The sequence below is a fragment of the Nelusetta ayraudi genome, unplaced genomic scaffold (assembly GCF_046127955.1).
Source record: "Nelusetta ayraudi isolate G7.1 ecotype Tasmania unplaced genomic scaffold, CSIRO-AGI_Nayr_v1 ptg000002l, whole genome shotgun sequence".
In the NCBI taxonomy this organism is placed as follows: domain Eukaryota; kingdom Metazoa; phylum Chordata; class Actinopteri; order Tetraodontiformes; family Monacanthidae; genus Nelusetta; species Nelusetta ayraudi.
This window is the reverse complement of record NW_027466052.1, coordinates 12,590,001-12,605,071: the sequence shown is the minus strand read 5'-3', so window position 1 is coordinate 12,605,071 and position 15,071 is coordinate 12,590,001. Positions and strand designations below refer to the sequence as shown.

The window sequence follows — 15,071 nt, the reverse complement described above, 5'->3', positions numbered from 1 at the left end:
AAGTGCTGCGTCTGCTCATCTGTTCATCTGAGGAGCAGCCAGACTCATGTTTCTGTTGTTTTAGCCCCTCTCACTGGGCACATGTCTCCTCATCTAATATATTAAAGATGGCACTTGATAAATGGAACTGCGTGAGCTGTTTGGGCAGAAACAAATCAAAATGTAAGCCCGCATTAACCGCCTTGAGACCTGAAGTCATTCAGGACATACAGCAGTTTCTGCATGATTAAAAAAAAATGCTAACTTGTCTAAGTCTAGTTGTTTTGTTTTTTTCAAGATGCCATTCTATTTTAATTTTGGGAATGTAACGTCATAAAATGTACGTGGCACATAAATGAAATTATTTTTGTGAGAAACTTATAATTTCTTTGTTTTTGGCCAAGATTTGCATGGTTTAGTGACAAAAGTTCTGACTTTTCGAGATAATATATCATTACATGTTTATAACAACTACTACATCTTAGAATGACATTTTTGTGGACATGGAATTCAAATGACACATTTTCTCAAAAAAAAAAAGCAAGAATAGTCAGCAAGAAAAAAGTCTTTACTGAAAAAGGAACTATAGCCATTTCATAATTTCATGGCAAAGGATTGCATAAACATAAACATACATGGACATCAATGAAGATCAGTTACATAATGATGCTTTAAAATACATCTACTCCTTTTTAGCAAGTGAGCAGGTAAAATGCTTTTCAAAGAAGTTAATTTCTTAATGTTTACATCAGTCAATGGTTGTTGAAACAGTGTTAAATCACACAAGCTAAAATATAAACACAGATAGTTAGAAGTCAAACTTAATTGGATTGACGTTTCATCCATTCATATCTGGGACTTGACAGCTTCAGTGGTCTCGAGTGAGCGGACGTTCTTGCGTTCCTCGACCGAGACGGCGAGGCAGAGAGGCTCTCACGCACGATCGCAAACGCACAGTACAAAGTAACACTGGCCCGCCAACAAGTTGCTAGTAGAAGGGTTGATGGCAAGTGCGGCAACTGAGTCTCTGAGCATCCAGCACGTGGGGAGGTGGGCGGGGTTTAACTGCTGGAAGGGAATCACGATTGGGGGTCTTGTGGCGCCCCCGTCATCTCTGTGAGTGCTTTCATGTTGTTAGCGGAGGAGGTATGAAACGTTATCGAGGTCGATCAGTGGTCGGTCAGTTAGCCAGGAGACGGTCCACAGCCTCGAGGCGCTTGGACACAGCTGGACAGGAAGTGGCTAACTATCCTTGGTGAGGGGACCTGGCTTGGGAGGGGGGCTGGGCTACGGAGGGAAGGGTAGTGGTCACAGCCTGTGTTGTTAATGGTGGAGATAATTAGTTCTCGTGGTTAATGGTGGTTCGCCAACAAGCGGCGCGGTCAGCGCCGAGCGCCATCTCCTCCCTGACAGAGTCCGGCTGCCTTAAGAGTTCTTGGAGACCATCTTCATTGTGATGGTCTTCACCTCCGAGTACTCCCTCAAGCCGCAATCCCCCCTGAAAACAGACAACAGGAAATGTAACCCCGCCGCTCACGCTGAATCACGATAACGGCGCGGTGTTTACACTGCTGGAGGCCCCCCCCCGTGCAGAACTATTGCAGCGTCCCCGCAGATAAAGATACTTCTGAGGCTGAGCAACTTTGGAGAGTAAGTTTTCAAAACACAAAGTCATTATAAGTAATATTGGGCGGGCGGGCGGCCAAGTCATACTCACAATTCACGGCCGTTGCCAGACATTTTATATCCTCCAAATGGACACTGTGTGCTCAGAGCGTTGAAGCAGTTTATCCTGGGAAATACACAAAACATCGATCACTCTTGTGCGCCTGACTCATGTGGTTTGTTATGGTAAAACGGCACATAATTTGGTTCAAAGCAGCTTCGTTACAGCTGCGCTCTGAAGGGCTCGTGTAAAAAAAAAAAAGTGTCGTCGTCATTGTTGCTCTTGAAACGGTCTTTTAAAAACCCTGTGTAACCCGAGAGCCACGGGATGTAACAACATAATTCCATTATTGTTTAACAAACACAGCTGAATGTTTTCATGTTGTATATTTGCAAATTTGCTATGTGCAGCTGCCCGGAAAGCAAAAAGTTGACAGAGGCTTAGACTTGAGAGCTGAGAAGATCTTTGCGGTTCAGGGAGGTGGCGAAGGTGCGGCCTGGAGACACAATCGAACGAAATGTGGCAAAACAAAGGAGGGGAAGTTCTGAATTTCAGCGGGGGGAAAAAAACGTGAGTTTATCACACTGGAGGGTAGAGCACATTTCCAAAACACAGCAGCGCAGAGACACCTGAGTGAGCTATTTTACGTTAATAGAGGATATTAGAGAATGGGGGGGAAAGTGTCTGTGTGTCTTAAAGATGTAAACAAAATTGTCAACAGGCGCTGCGGGATGAGGTGGTAACTGGCCGCTATCAGAAATGAACAGCAAGCAAAAAAAAATAAGTAAAAATGTTTCCTCTGCTCACGGAGGATTGCAGTCAAGTGTAACAAGTGGTGAAAAATTCTTGGCAGACAGTGAATGTGAGCTGCACTGTAGCTCCAGCCCCACTTATAGCCATCTGCAGGTAATTACAAAGAAACAGAACAATTTTGGGGGCAAAATGGGGAATTTTTTATTTTTTTTTATTCTTATTATTTTTAACGAGCAACTCATTTATGCTAATGAAAACACAAGGTGTGGATTGGACAAGTTTGATTTTGCGTTATTGTCCTGCACCGACAAGCTGCTCTTTATATTTATACATCAGAGGAGGGCCGAGCGGAGAGGGGGAGCGAAAAGTGAAAAAAAATGAACTTTTTTTTTCTGGCTTGTGTAATGATAGTGAAGTGGCACGTCTCCAGTGTACAGTTCCTGGATGCCAGAGTCTGAAATGGTTGATACTTTCCACATGAAAAATATTGCTGATTGCAGCTAAAGAAACACAACAGCAGGAACTCACCAGACAGTGCCAGCCTGCATGGCTGTGGAAATGGTCAAGGCTTTGTTGATGTCTTTAGTGAAAACAGCCCCAACCAAACCGTAGTCTGAGCTGTTGGCCCGCTCAATCACCTCCTCGATGGTCTTGAACTTCATTATCTGCTGGACTGGGCCAAAGATCTGGAATCACATTAGAACGTTAAGTAATGGGAAACGACAATGAGAACGGCTGAGAGAAAGTTTGGGGGAATCTTAATTTCCATATTCTACTGTTTCTCTCAAAAAACCTCGAAAATATCGCTTGAAGGTATTTTACGCTCTCATGAGGTGGTTTTTCAGACGTATCCATATGGAGGGATATCGGAAAAGTCTCATGGAAACACTTTTTTCGCATTTACACGTCAGCGAACGTGACGTACGGGGTCACGTGACCAGTTCACTTCAAGTTTTTATCACAGATTTATCACAAAATGTTTTGTACTGCCGTCCTCCTCAAAGTGGGGTCTCGCAGGCCAAGATTTTACGAGAATTACGGCTTATGCACTTAACACCATATTAATAGAAAAACACCTGCAAATCGCATTTGTCCTTTGTCGAAATTTTACAAATATTGCTTTTATTTTACGAAAAACTCTGATGGAAACGCAGCGAGTGGCACAGTGCTTCTGGCTGGCCTGGTGTTGCACTCGCACACTTTTCCAGTCTGAGCAGACCACTAGTGATGCAGTCCTGCACCAGGGCAGCAGGACCGCACCGTCAATGGCAGTGGTGTCACAAGGTAACGAATGATAAAAAAAACCTCTACAATTTGAAGCTAAGTGGCTGAACAGCGATTGGAAGATTTTCCATCCCTCCTCGTACCTCCTCTCTGGCGATGCGCATGTCGTCCGTCACGTCGGAGAAAACCGTTGGCTCAATGAAGAAGCCCTTCAAGCCCAGAGCTTTGCCGCCACACTCCAGCTTGGCTCCTTCACTGATGCCGCTCTGGATGAACTCCAGCACACGATTCTGCTGCTCCCGGCTGATCTGTAAGGGAGGAGGACAGGCACTTAACAGGGGTCTGAAACTTGAAAAGAAATTACTCATCCTCAAGTTAAAGAGAGACGAGAGCTTTTCAGAGAATAATGTGCAGCTGATGTTTTAGATCGGCAGGCCTCACCTGTGGACCTTGCTCGGTGGTGGGATCGAAGGGGCTGCCCACTATCCTCCTCTTTGCCCTCTCAATACTCCTGCGGACAAACTCGTCATATATGGACTCCTCCACAAAGATGCGGGAACCGGCTGTGCAGCACTGGCCTGCATTGAAAAACACTCCCTGGTGTGCCTGCTCGACAGCCAGATCCACTGAGGGGCGAAAGAAGCAAAAATATACAGATTTGTTTTGTTTTTTTTTCAACATCAACATCAAATCTGACACGCGGGAGGGAGTTTTTGTAATCAGCTTAATAAACAAACGGGCACATTAGATCAGTCAGAATTGACTAAAGAAATTGCCATCATGTCTTCACCCCAAAGCTCGCTATGTGCATTACGTTGGGCAAAACATTTACTGGAACTAGCCTGAAAATCTGATACCGGACACCTGAGAGACAGGACCCTGCTGTTGCGCATGAAGGGTTAACGGACCCCCATGATTTATGGGTCTCGGCTGAAGCATCCGACTGAGACAGGGTCCATTCTCCTGATTTACTGGCCTTCAGGAGCCTCTCCAACGGCTGCTTAAAGCATTTGAACACCATGGCACCCCCAGCTTGGTGAGCCACTCAGAATTTATATGAAACCCATCCATCCACGGCTTTTCAAAGCATTCGGGGGCATTTTAAAATTCCCATTTCACGCGTGTTTATCCACAGATTGAAGGTATCAAGCGTGGGAACCAAACACAACAAACCATCGTGATGGACCACCAAGAGAGGGGGACAGGTCAGAATAAAGCGTGCTTAATAACTCACTGTCGGCATCTGCAAAGATGATGTTGGGGTTTTTTCCTCCCAGCTCCAGTGTCACTCTCTTCAGGTTACTCTTCCCAGCTGCTTCCTGGATCAGCTTGCCGACCTGTAGAGGAAGCAGGTCTAGGGTTTACTCACAGAGATGCAGGCCTGAAGCCAGATCACTAAATCAGCCCGAGACTTTCAAGTGGTCAAAAGAGGGAATGCACCTCTGCAACATGAGTTCCGCAAACACGCAGAATCGATATCAATTTAATATTTTTGGAACGTGATGATGTTGACTTGATGTTTTTCAGCCGGTGACTGCATCTGATGTTTAATGACGGGCAGGAAGCAGCAGCCACAAGGTGTGTGGGTGGTGCTGAGTGATCCGGATCCGTGAGACATTGGAGTTTGTTGGGGTTTTTTCCAAACAAGTTCGCTGAGTGTGACTTTTATCTTTTGATAACTCTGTAATTTAAACTTCCGTTTTTGCAAGTCACTGACACGTCAGAGGTGAACTCTAGAACTTTGGTTGCCACAATAGCGGGAATCGGTTCAACGTTAAACCACACACGTAGGTGAAACGAGCCATGGTTAGCTTTGCCTGGGTCAACTTAGATGAGCAACACAGTATAACAAAGACAGCTCAGACTTTAACCTGAATCCTGAATATAACGATAAAACCTGCCAAACCTACTTATACGTCTGAAAGTTGGATGATGGCAGATTCACGTGTGTGGACGTTGCTGGATTATAATGCGATAATGACTCAACATTAGTCCCTAGATAATTTCTAATTAAAGAGAATCTCAGAACTTTGATTTTTTTTTTTTTTCCAGCAACTGCTTGTATCCTGTCAAGCAGCAAAGGAACTATTGCACATCTGATTAAAAGAAATGCGGAATTTTGCCAGTCTTCTCTATGTGGTGACATGTTGAATGTTGTAACAATCAGCAGAACCCAGGATCCTCCCAAAGCCTCCCTTATCCTGCAGCCCCAGATAGTGCTCTTGTTCCTGTTACTCATTTACTCTGCTTATATTTCAAGAGAACTGACAGAAAGACACCCACTGAGCGTCCAACCAACACTATCCACCTCCTGACTCAGATGATCTCACTATCTCAAAGGTGTTTCCTAATTTTCCCGTCTCTGTCACACACGCTGCTGCCTGGAAGCAGACAGAATCAGCCCCCTGTGTCACGGCTGGCATTCAGACTTTATAAAAACCAAGACCACACGTGGCTCAGCTTGGTGCTGCTAATGCGCCTCCTCGGCCTTTGATCGCAGAGACAGAGAGGCTGACTAAGACGGGGGGTCGCGTGAGCTCGCTCAAGCAAGAGTTAAGGAAACAGGCCGGCCAGCGAGACTCCGCCGTGTGGAGTCACGCGTGAGTCAGTCTGAGGATGAGTTGTGGACTTAAAATCCACCTGTAGCTGCACAACAGCGTCCTCGCCCGTGAGGAGATGCTGTGGTCGTCAGTACATCTCCACCCCCTCCATCTACTGCAGCCTGGTGACTCACTGTCTGGGCACCAGCCGTGTCTTACAGCGCTGGTTCTTTCCCTCGCTAACTAGCTCCAGATCGCATGAAACACAAAAAGTAAAGTCACTCAAACAGAAAGAAAGAAAAAAAAAACCTGGATCACTCACAAAGGAAATGATCAAAAAGATAACATGGAAAACAGATAATGCTGCACCAAGTATCAGTTTAGGTACTGTTGAATGACTCACATCAATAGCAGGAATTTTTTTATTTAGTATTGCTCCAATAGGAATATTTGTTAACTTAGAGCGATACGTTATGTGACAAGTTCCTTCAAGAGTTTGTTGCAGAGGCTCTGATTGTTGCTGAAGTTGGTGCAGCTTTGTGTAAACTACAAAATCTAAGTGACCAAATGTGAATTCAGCAGTACATGGATGAAATTAAACCTTATCATCTAAACAGAGGTACGTTTGGATTAGACACATTTGGATTAAACATGATTTGATTTTTTTTTTTTTATCAATGAAAGCACCCAAAACACCAACTTGGTGGTGGTGGAGGCATTTATCCGATATGTAGCCAATGTCAACACCAGAAACTACTGTTCAGTAAAAAATGAACAAAAATGAAACTTTGAAGAAGGACTAAGGATTTCAATTCTAAAGAGGATATCAGGAAAACTGCAAAACAAACAACTGTGGAGTGCTTTTCCTGCTGTCAGGGCGGAAAATCATATGCTGTATGTGGGATGGTGTGGTGTTTATTTAGTCTAATGTCACAACGAATTAAAAGAGGCCAGCGAGTGCATAACAAAAGCATAAGGTTGAATGTGCTGCTGTTGCTGCTGGGCTCTTTTGCTGCTTTATCCCTGTTTAACGCTCCATCAAGTGCACCACAGAGTGAGTAGGAGATGGATAATGGTGGTGGAATAAACAGTGTCATTACCTTTGATTGGCTGTTTAGTTTGCTCACTGAAAGAATTGGAAATATCCGCCTTAAGTCTCTGGATGTTGCTGATTTTGTTTACTCCGTGTACTAGTTTTTTCCTCACACACTTGCCCCGTTTTCCAAGTCAACGTAGTGACTGAACACGTTACCGAGTTGTTGAATTTGTCTCCCCTCCACATCGCCAGTTGTAAAAGTGTGTCGAAATGCGCAAAAAAATGCAGACAACCAGCAAGATTTACGTCAAAGCAGTCGCAACAACTCTCTCGAACAAGGCGGGACCCGTCTCGTGAAGTTGGAAAATATTCGACTGATTTGCATAGATTCGCATTTTCATCGGAGGCCAACAAAATGCTGGCGATAACGTGGAAGATTTACATGGCAAATATCAACGTGAATTCCGGACAAATCCCAGGGTAACTGTAAATTTTACGCGATGCGGTTTTATCAGCTGATTCTGTCTGTTGACACAGCAGTTGATGCAGCAGACACCGGGGAGGGGAGGAGAGAACACAGAGGTGAAGCAGCGTTTGGAGGAGAGAATTATTTACACACCGCTGCCAGTGCAAACATGTGCATATGTGTGTGTGAGGACAAAGAAGAAGAAAAAAATCCAAGCCCCCCCACCCCCCCTGTCCTGAGTAATAATGACAGGGAAGGCAGCTTCACCGCGTTGTTTTACAGTTAGACTTTAATGCAGAAACACAACATCTCCTTATTACTCAACCCGCTCTCACGCTCTGCACATGTTGGTCACTGTGTCATTCAGCACACAAAAACAGGCCGGCAGGCAGCTGCTGGCCTGCGTTGCATTATATTAGACCAAAGTACCTCGGTGGATCCTGTGAACGCCACTTTGTCTATGCCCATGTGCGACGCTATCGCCGCTCCCGCCGTTGGCCCGAATCCTGGCACAATATTGACGACTCCCGGAGGAAAGCCGGCCTGTCAAAACAATATGAGAGGAAACAAGCGTTAGCTGGAGATGGCCGCCGAGCCAAGCAAAACCACGGGCGGTGCGGGGGAATCCGGACCCAACCCAACCTCCTGACAGGCGGAGAGCGGAGGAACATCAAAAAAGGGAGAAGGCAACAGACAGATAGTCTCCCGAAAGAGGAAAGGAGAGAGAGGGGGAGGGAGAGAAAACAGAGGACTCGGCTGAGATTTGTGGAAATGATAATCGCCCTCCTCCTGCTCGACGGGTTGGAAATGTAAAGACATTTACTGACAGTTAAAACTGCTTGTTTAATTTTTTAATGAGAAAGGCAATACTTTAATGGTTGTAATACAGTCAGTATACCCGCAACGACTGCTGTCACTGAGCTTGGTGGTGATTCTGACCGTCCTCAGTTCGGCAATACAATTTATCTAGTGGTTTTGGTTCAAATGCAAACTAGATATGTAAGCGTTGGCAACAAGTGAGTGACATCCTTTAAAACAAAGGTCAGATAAGTAGGGTCAGGGCCCCAGCTGCGTTTCGCAACAGTAGAAACAAAGTGCAGCTCTCGGGAGTGGCTCAATCATTGCTAATGCTAATGCTAATGTCTCACACCATTCTAGCTCTATTTTGGTGAAGTTCGTGGTCTATTTCAACCACAATTACACAAGTGTTCAAATGTCGCAATCGTTTTTTTTTTTCCCCTCCTTGACACTTTGCTGCTATTACAGCATCGAATGATATGACGTCAGTTTTTCCAGGTTTGGTCAGGCCTCAACGTTTGCTGGAGGGTTCAGCTGCTTTTACTTTGAACAGTGGATCTTTTTAAGTCCAGCACACTGGACCTTAAAGATGTGTTTGATGTAAATCTATGAAGATATTACCGGTGGGAGCACCACCCACTCAAAGACCAGGAGAACTGAGGCTACTTGGTGCTTTACACACTAGAAAGAAACAACACACACAATTTGGTTTGGCTAAAATATCCAAAAGTATATCCAAATTCAAAAAGTGTTAATCTGAGGTATTAACTTACAGACTGCACAAGGAGGCGACGCTCGAGTTGAACATCTGTTCTTTGTCGCCTTGTGCTGACGCCAACCTCAGACTATCATAACAAGTTGTCCGCCAAATTTGTGGCGAACACTGTGTACTTGGCTACGGCGGACGCCTCGGCGATCGGTCATGATTTGCCCGTGAAGGGGCGGGGCGGGGCGGGGCGGGGCGCCGTCGTCATTTACCTCCTTGACCAGAGCTGCGACGTAGAGGCAGGTGAGCGGCGTCTGCTCGGCCGGCTTCAGCACCACCGTGTTTCCACATGCGAGCGCTGGACCCAGCTTCCACGCTGTCATCATCAGAGGGAAGTTCCACTGCGCACGCGCACACACCCACACACACACACACACACACACACACACAAACACATACACAGACCGGAAAAAGACATCATGCATCGGACTGCCACACTGGGTGGTCACAAGTCAAGCTCAATAAGTCATCGCTCTTAAGTCACTTGCTCTCGTTTTCGTTCTGTCTAAACACAGTCAAGTGAGAAAATGTTCTCGGCACTTGTACAGTATTTTCTCTTCCCACAGAACTCTGAGAAAGCCGGGAAATTGCAACACATGTGCAATAAAACCCGTATCACTGTACAATACGCAGGCCTGTGTTATTTCTGCTTTGCACAGGAGCCCATGGGGCTCAGACGCACAACCGCACGCTCGCTGCACTCTTGCACAATCAACAGTGTCTCTTTCCCCCTTGATCTTTTTTCCTCCTTTTCTCACCGCTCCCCTCCCCTCGGAACCCGCTGCCTTCCGTCGCGCTCCTCCGCCCCTCTCGCCTCTCGCTCCCTCGTTCTAGATTACTCAAGATCACTGGCACCGTTATTTTGGAGCGGGGGGGGGGGGTTGCGGGGGGTAGAGGGGAATTACCCGCAGGATTTACCCAAATAAACAGTGACTGTCAGCGAGTTTACGGGAAGACGTGGGACGCGATTCAACGGGGCGCATTGCTTTTACACTCGACTCGTCAACCCGAGCCGATCTGTTTTGTATTTTAAAGCTTTTATGTTCATTTGTATCAATCATGCGTGACACATGTAGGAAGGGAAATACTCACAGGGATAATTTGTCCGCAAACTCCAATGGGCTCGTATCTGGTAAATGTCAGATACTCTCCATCTGTTGGAGGAACACAGTTGGAGGGGGTCAGACGCGCACACACACACACACACACACACACACACACACACACACACACACACAGAAAGTGGACTTTTTTTTTTCTCAAAGCTTGACACACTGTGGCTGAAACTCATTTAAAACCATCACAACCTAATACCCCCGTGTTGTTGATTGTGTTAATTCGTAAATGATTCCACACACAACATTCCTGGGCCCTTTACCCCGGCGAGAGATTTCGTTACACTTCCTCCTGCAGCAGAGGCCCGTGCGCAGCTTTTAGGTCACAGGGAGATGGGTGTTATGCTGGAAAGGTTTGCTCATTCTTCTTGCATTACTTAAGGAGAAGGAGGTACTTGCGCGGAGGGTGTGCCATGCTTGTTCATTCTCCAGGAAAACAATTGATATTGAGAAATGTGTGTATGAATTTGTTACAACAGTCGTCAGCTGATGAAACATTGCCTCATGTTGTGTTTGGACGGCGGTGATTTATGGTAAACGGCGAGCCAGATAATCGTTTTTGAGAAGGGATTCCAGTGCTGGACACAGGTCTGCGCACACGTTCAAGTTTTTCTGTAGCTCCGCAAAAGTGGTTTGTGAGGCTGTTGTTTTGAAGTTGTTTCTAATAAAACCAAAAGATGAAGCCGCGGCAGGAAGATCTCCAGCGTCTTTGGGGTTTGTTTTAAAGTGTGACGTCTGCAAATGACTTATGTGTCAATTTGGAACAGGCCGTGTAAACTATACCAAACAGCGCAGGTATAACAATGGTGCCTCACCCAATGACACTCCCCATTCATTTGATACAAATCTAACACAATAAGCTTTGCACGGTGTACAAGATGTACAAATATTGGCAAAGATACGCTGCCGCTCTTGGACCGTCCCTGTTTCTGCCGACCTAAAGTCACACAGTCTCACTTATGTGTGTAGCGCGGCTCCAAGGTGGAGTCAATATGAAAGTGCAAACGCTGATTGGTTCGACAGCAGCAAACAAGAGGAGCTTAGGTATATAATGCGGCAGCATCATTTCCCAGGTTCTCTCACTGATTGGGTTTCTCCTTTTTGTGCTGCGTGTTACTTCATCCACCTTGGAACCTCTTTTATTTATTTTTTTTTGGAGGGGTGATGCTGGCAGCGGCTCTCTCAAAACAAGAGACTTCATTGTCTGGATTGGCTGCCACTTCTGACACCTTACTCTCTGCTGCGAGCCCTGCTTTCTACCCAGGCGTTAGCTGTTCATATACATATTACAAAAACTTTTAACGCAGCTCAAATCGCTGTGTCTGGCTCGAATGGCCTTGGATGACGTTTTGAATGGCCACACATGGTGTCAAAAGCTCAACACTTTGGTGTCTCTCTGCTGTTTGCTTGCTTTGACTCATCAGCCAGTGCAACAGTGTGGTTTCTGGATAGTAAACATCTGTCAGTTCCCATTAAAATACCTCGACGTAAATGGCCATGATCCACCAGCACTGGGGAACAATGCGGAGCAGTAATATTCGCCATATCAAGGGCACTGCTATCTGTCATAAGTTGCCAAATATAAAGTTCTAATTCTTTTATTTTCCTAAAAGTATTTGGACAACCATAAAAAAAAACAACCTGGATGCTTGTCCATACTTGGATACCAAAATGTCTCCATAGATGGACACATTGTTTTTCTTTCTGTTTGTTTTTTTTTCCTCCTGTACATGACACGGCCTCTTCAACACTCTGCTCTTTGGTGCATGAAAACTAAAAATCCGCTGCGGTCCTCGAAATCTTACCCATTGGAATGGAAGTGCCGTGGATCTTGTCTGCATATCCAGCAAAGTACCTCAGCGTCCTTATGGTTCCTTGGAGGTCTACAAACAGCGTCGGCATGAAAGGCTTCCCACTGTTCAGTGATTCAATAGTCTGAGGAGAGAAAGGCCGACGCTTAGAGAAATGTGTCGTATAACCTTGTGATCCTCGGCATAATTCCACACTACTCCAGCGATTACGCCCTCCCAGGGGTTAAATGTGACACTAAAACAACACGGAGAAACAAAAACAGCCCCTATGTTCCAGTTTAGTGTTTTCTCTCAGCCAAAGAGCATTAACATGTATCCACGCAGAGAAGCACATTACTGACTGGAAAACCTCACAGAATCAAATGTTAAGTTGATTGATTTCAACTTAACAATATTTTGCACATTGACTAGACTTTATTACAACACAGTTTCACAAAACAAGACATCCAATAATATTTTTACTTTAAAAAAGAGTAAGTTGAACTAACAGAAAAACAAATGCAAGTCTTATAATAACTTTACTTTGTGTATAAAGAACGGCTGGGGGCGAATGGCGTTTTTGTTCTACACTTTACGTTGATCTTAAGGAGAATGGTAATGTTGAGGAGACTCACTGCCAGATAGACGCTGTCCCTCTCCACGAGGTCAGCCAGTTTGGACAGCAGGCGACCTCTCTCCGACGCGTCCATCTTTCGCCAGACAGAACCCATAGAGAAGGCGAGGCGGGCCGCCTGCACGGCTTTATCAACATCAGCCTGCGGCACAAGAGAGGCACATTATTTATTCAAGCCACTCTCTCATCTTCTGTTTTCTTTATATGAAAGTGTGTTAAAGGTTGTAGAAGAAACCGAGGAGCTTCAAACTGATGTTTTTGTATGGAAAGACAGTCGGCTCACTCCAATTGGTTGGGAGTTGACTGGTATTTAGGACCGCAGGGATTTATTCTTCTCCGTGCAAAATCCATACCAAGGACTCAGAGGATGTGCAGTTTACCTTGTCGGCCTCCTGGACTTCACAGATCTGCTCTCCGGTAGACGGGTTGCACGCAGGGAACACCTTCCCACTGACCGAGTCATGCCACTCGTTGTTGATGAAAATCTGCAGAGAAACAACGCAGCTCGTAAAGTGATTTTGACAAAACGGCTGCAAGCACGGGGAGACTGGACTTGGACGAGACGTGGCTCTCGAACGGGAGGGGAAAAAAAACGTTTCCCTTCACCGTCGTCAAAACTAACGACCTCGGACTTCAAAGCGGTCCGGCAGTATTTGAATTGGCAGGTAATAACTAGGTGTTTTAGACCAGTCGTTTCTTTTTCATGACACCCTGTTGGCTACGGTGACATGTTTGCAGTCAAAGCCCTCCAGGATATGGGAGAATCTCTGGAAATCTGGACTGGGATTCCTGCCCGTCCAGCATGGCTCTCTGGGGAGTGCTCCACCATCCAGACAAAGGGGTGGGTGGGGGCAGGTTGGGGATGGGGGCGGGCGGGAGGGGGGCGGAATAAATCCCTATCAGACCACCACCCCCCACCGGACACACACACACACACACCACGCCGCCCCGACACCACCACCCGAGCACACAGACACACGTTTCACAACGTCGCTGCTCGTTTACGAGGCCATAAAACACGCGCCGTGTTTGGTTTCTGCGGTGCGTTAAAGCGGCTCCTCCGTTAAACAACTGCCTGGAAACGACGTGCACGCGCGCACACACACACGCACGCACAAACTATTAGCAGTCTATTAGCGGCGCAAAAAAAACACACACAAACACACACACACCGGGCGAGAAACGACGTAAAACGAAGCTGCGAAAGTTTGCGACTCCGAGAGACGAGTCGGCCTTTCCATCGACGGACGACGACGACGAGAGGAGCGAGGACGAGTTGCAATCAGCGGTGCTGGTATAAAAGCTCCCTCTCGCTCCCACCCACCCACTATGTTTGGATCCATTAGGCCGACACTGTTTCCAACGGCCGTCAGTCTGCCTGATGGATGGAGTGTGAGAGGAAAATCTGCTCGTGCTAATCTTTCCTTGTGTATACATTTGCTCTGAGCGTCCCTCCGCTTCAGAGACGGCTTCAGGTTCAAGTGTCCTGGGAGTGGAGGTGGGGGGGGCGAGAGGTTGGGGGGGGGGGGCAAACCCCCTTCGGACGTGTTTACCTCGGCGGACGCCTATCAAGCACCCTTTAATTGGCTGCGTGCCGCCGGGCCGAGCTTTTCCTCTCAGGTTGGTATAAAAATGCCGGCGAGTGTGAAAAACAGTCGGAGCGAAGCCATCACTCTGCTCCCCTCCTCCCCATCTTCCTCCTCTGCCTCCCCCACCACCTCCTCCTCATTCCCACGCCTGGCGCCCTCGTATTATTGACGTTGCGCATAAATAACCCGCACGCAGACGTTGGAGGTGTTCAGTATCGGCGCGTACCACCCTGCAAGAGCCATACGTTAGACTCATTGCTCGGCCGCTCCTTTGTAACACGCACCTTCCCGCAACCCTCCCCCAGGCCTCGGCGCGCACACGCACACACACACACACACACACACACACGGAAAAGATAGAGCGAGGCCGGAGTGGCTCCTCTCCCCACTTCTCTCAGGGGCCACCTTTAATCTGACACTCATTAAGAGCACTTCATAAAATTGTCAGTAACGATAAGGAGCGGAGGGCCAGCTACAAAAACAGAAAGTCCTGTAGAGCGCTGAATTAGTTTTTAAATTTATAGGGGCCACTGAAGTGGGGCACCCTAAATCAAGAGGAGCCCCCTGACAGCCTCAACAGTCGCGGCAAGAATGCAGGCCATGGGTAGCTTTATGCGAGGCGTAACCCCTCTCACAGGACGCTGCTAAAGGAGAACGGATGAAGCGGCAGAACAGTGGAGCGGGCCGCCACCTAAATCACCGGCAGAAAAGGACA

At 46.8% G+C, this 15,071-nt stretch overlaps 1 protein-coding gene across 1 annotated transcript in view; it reads right to left on the bottom strand.

Annotated features, from left to right (window-relative positions):
- Positions 1-526: 526 nt before the first annotated feature.
- Positions 527-15,071, bottom strand: part of aldh1a2 (aldehyde dehydrogenase 1 family, member A2) — a 21,116-nt gene continuing 6,571 nt past the window's right edge. The window contains exons 2-13 of the mRNA XM_076024669.1: positions 13,148-13,252; positions 12,769-12,909; positions 12,149-12,278; positions 10,321-10,382; positions 9,441-9,569; positions 8,094-8,207; positions 4,857-4,959; positions 4,064-4,248; positions 3,766-3,930; positions 2,927-3,084; positions 1,697-1,771; positions 527-1,477 (exon numbers count right to left, since the gene is read on the bottom strand). Coding sequence (XP_075880784.1) covers positions 1,405-1,477; positions 1,697-1,771; positions 2,927-3,084; positions 3,766-3,930; positions 4,064-4,248; positions 4,857-4,959; positions 8,094-8,207; positions 9,441-9,569; positions 10,321-10,382; positions 12,149-12,278; positions 12,769-12,909; positions 13,148-13,252 — 1,440 coding nt within the window. The 3' untranslated portion in view covers positions 527-1,404. The remainder of the gene's footprint in view (positions 1,478-1,696; positions 1,772-2,926; positions 3,085-3,765; positions 3,931-4,063; positions 4,249-4,856; positions 4,960-8,093; positions 8,208-9,440; positions 9,570-10,320; positions 10,383-12,148; positions 12,279-12,768; positions 12,910-13,147; positions 13,253-15,071) is intronic.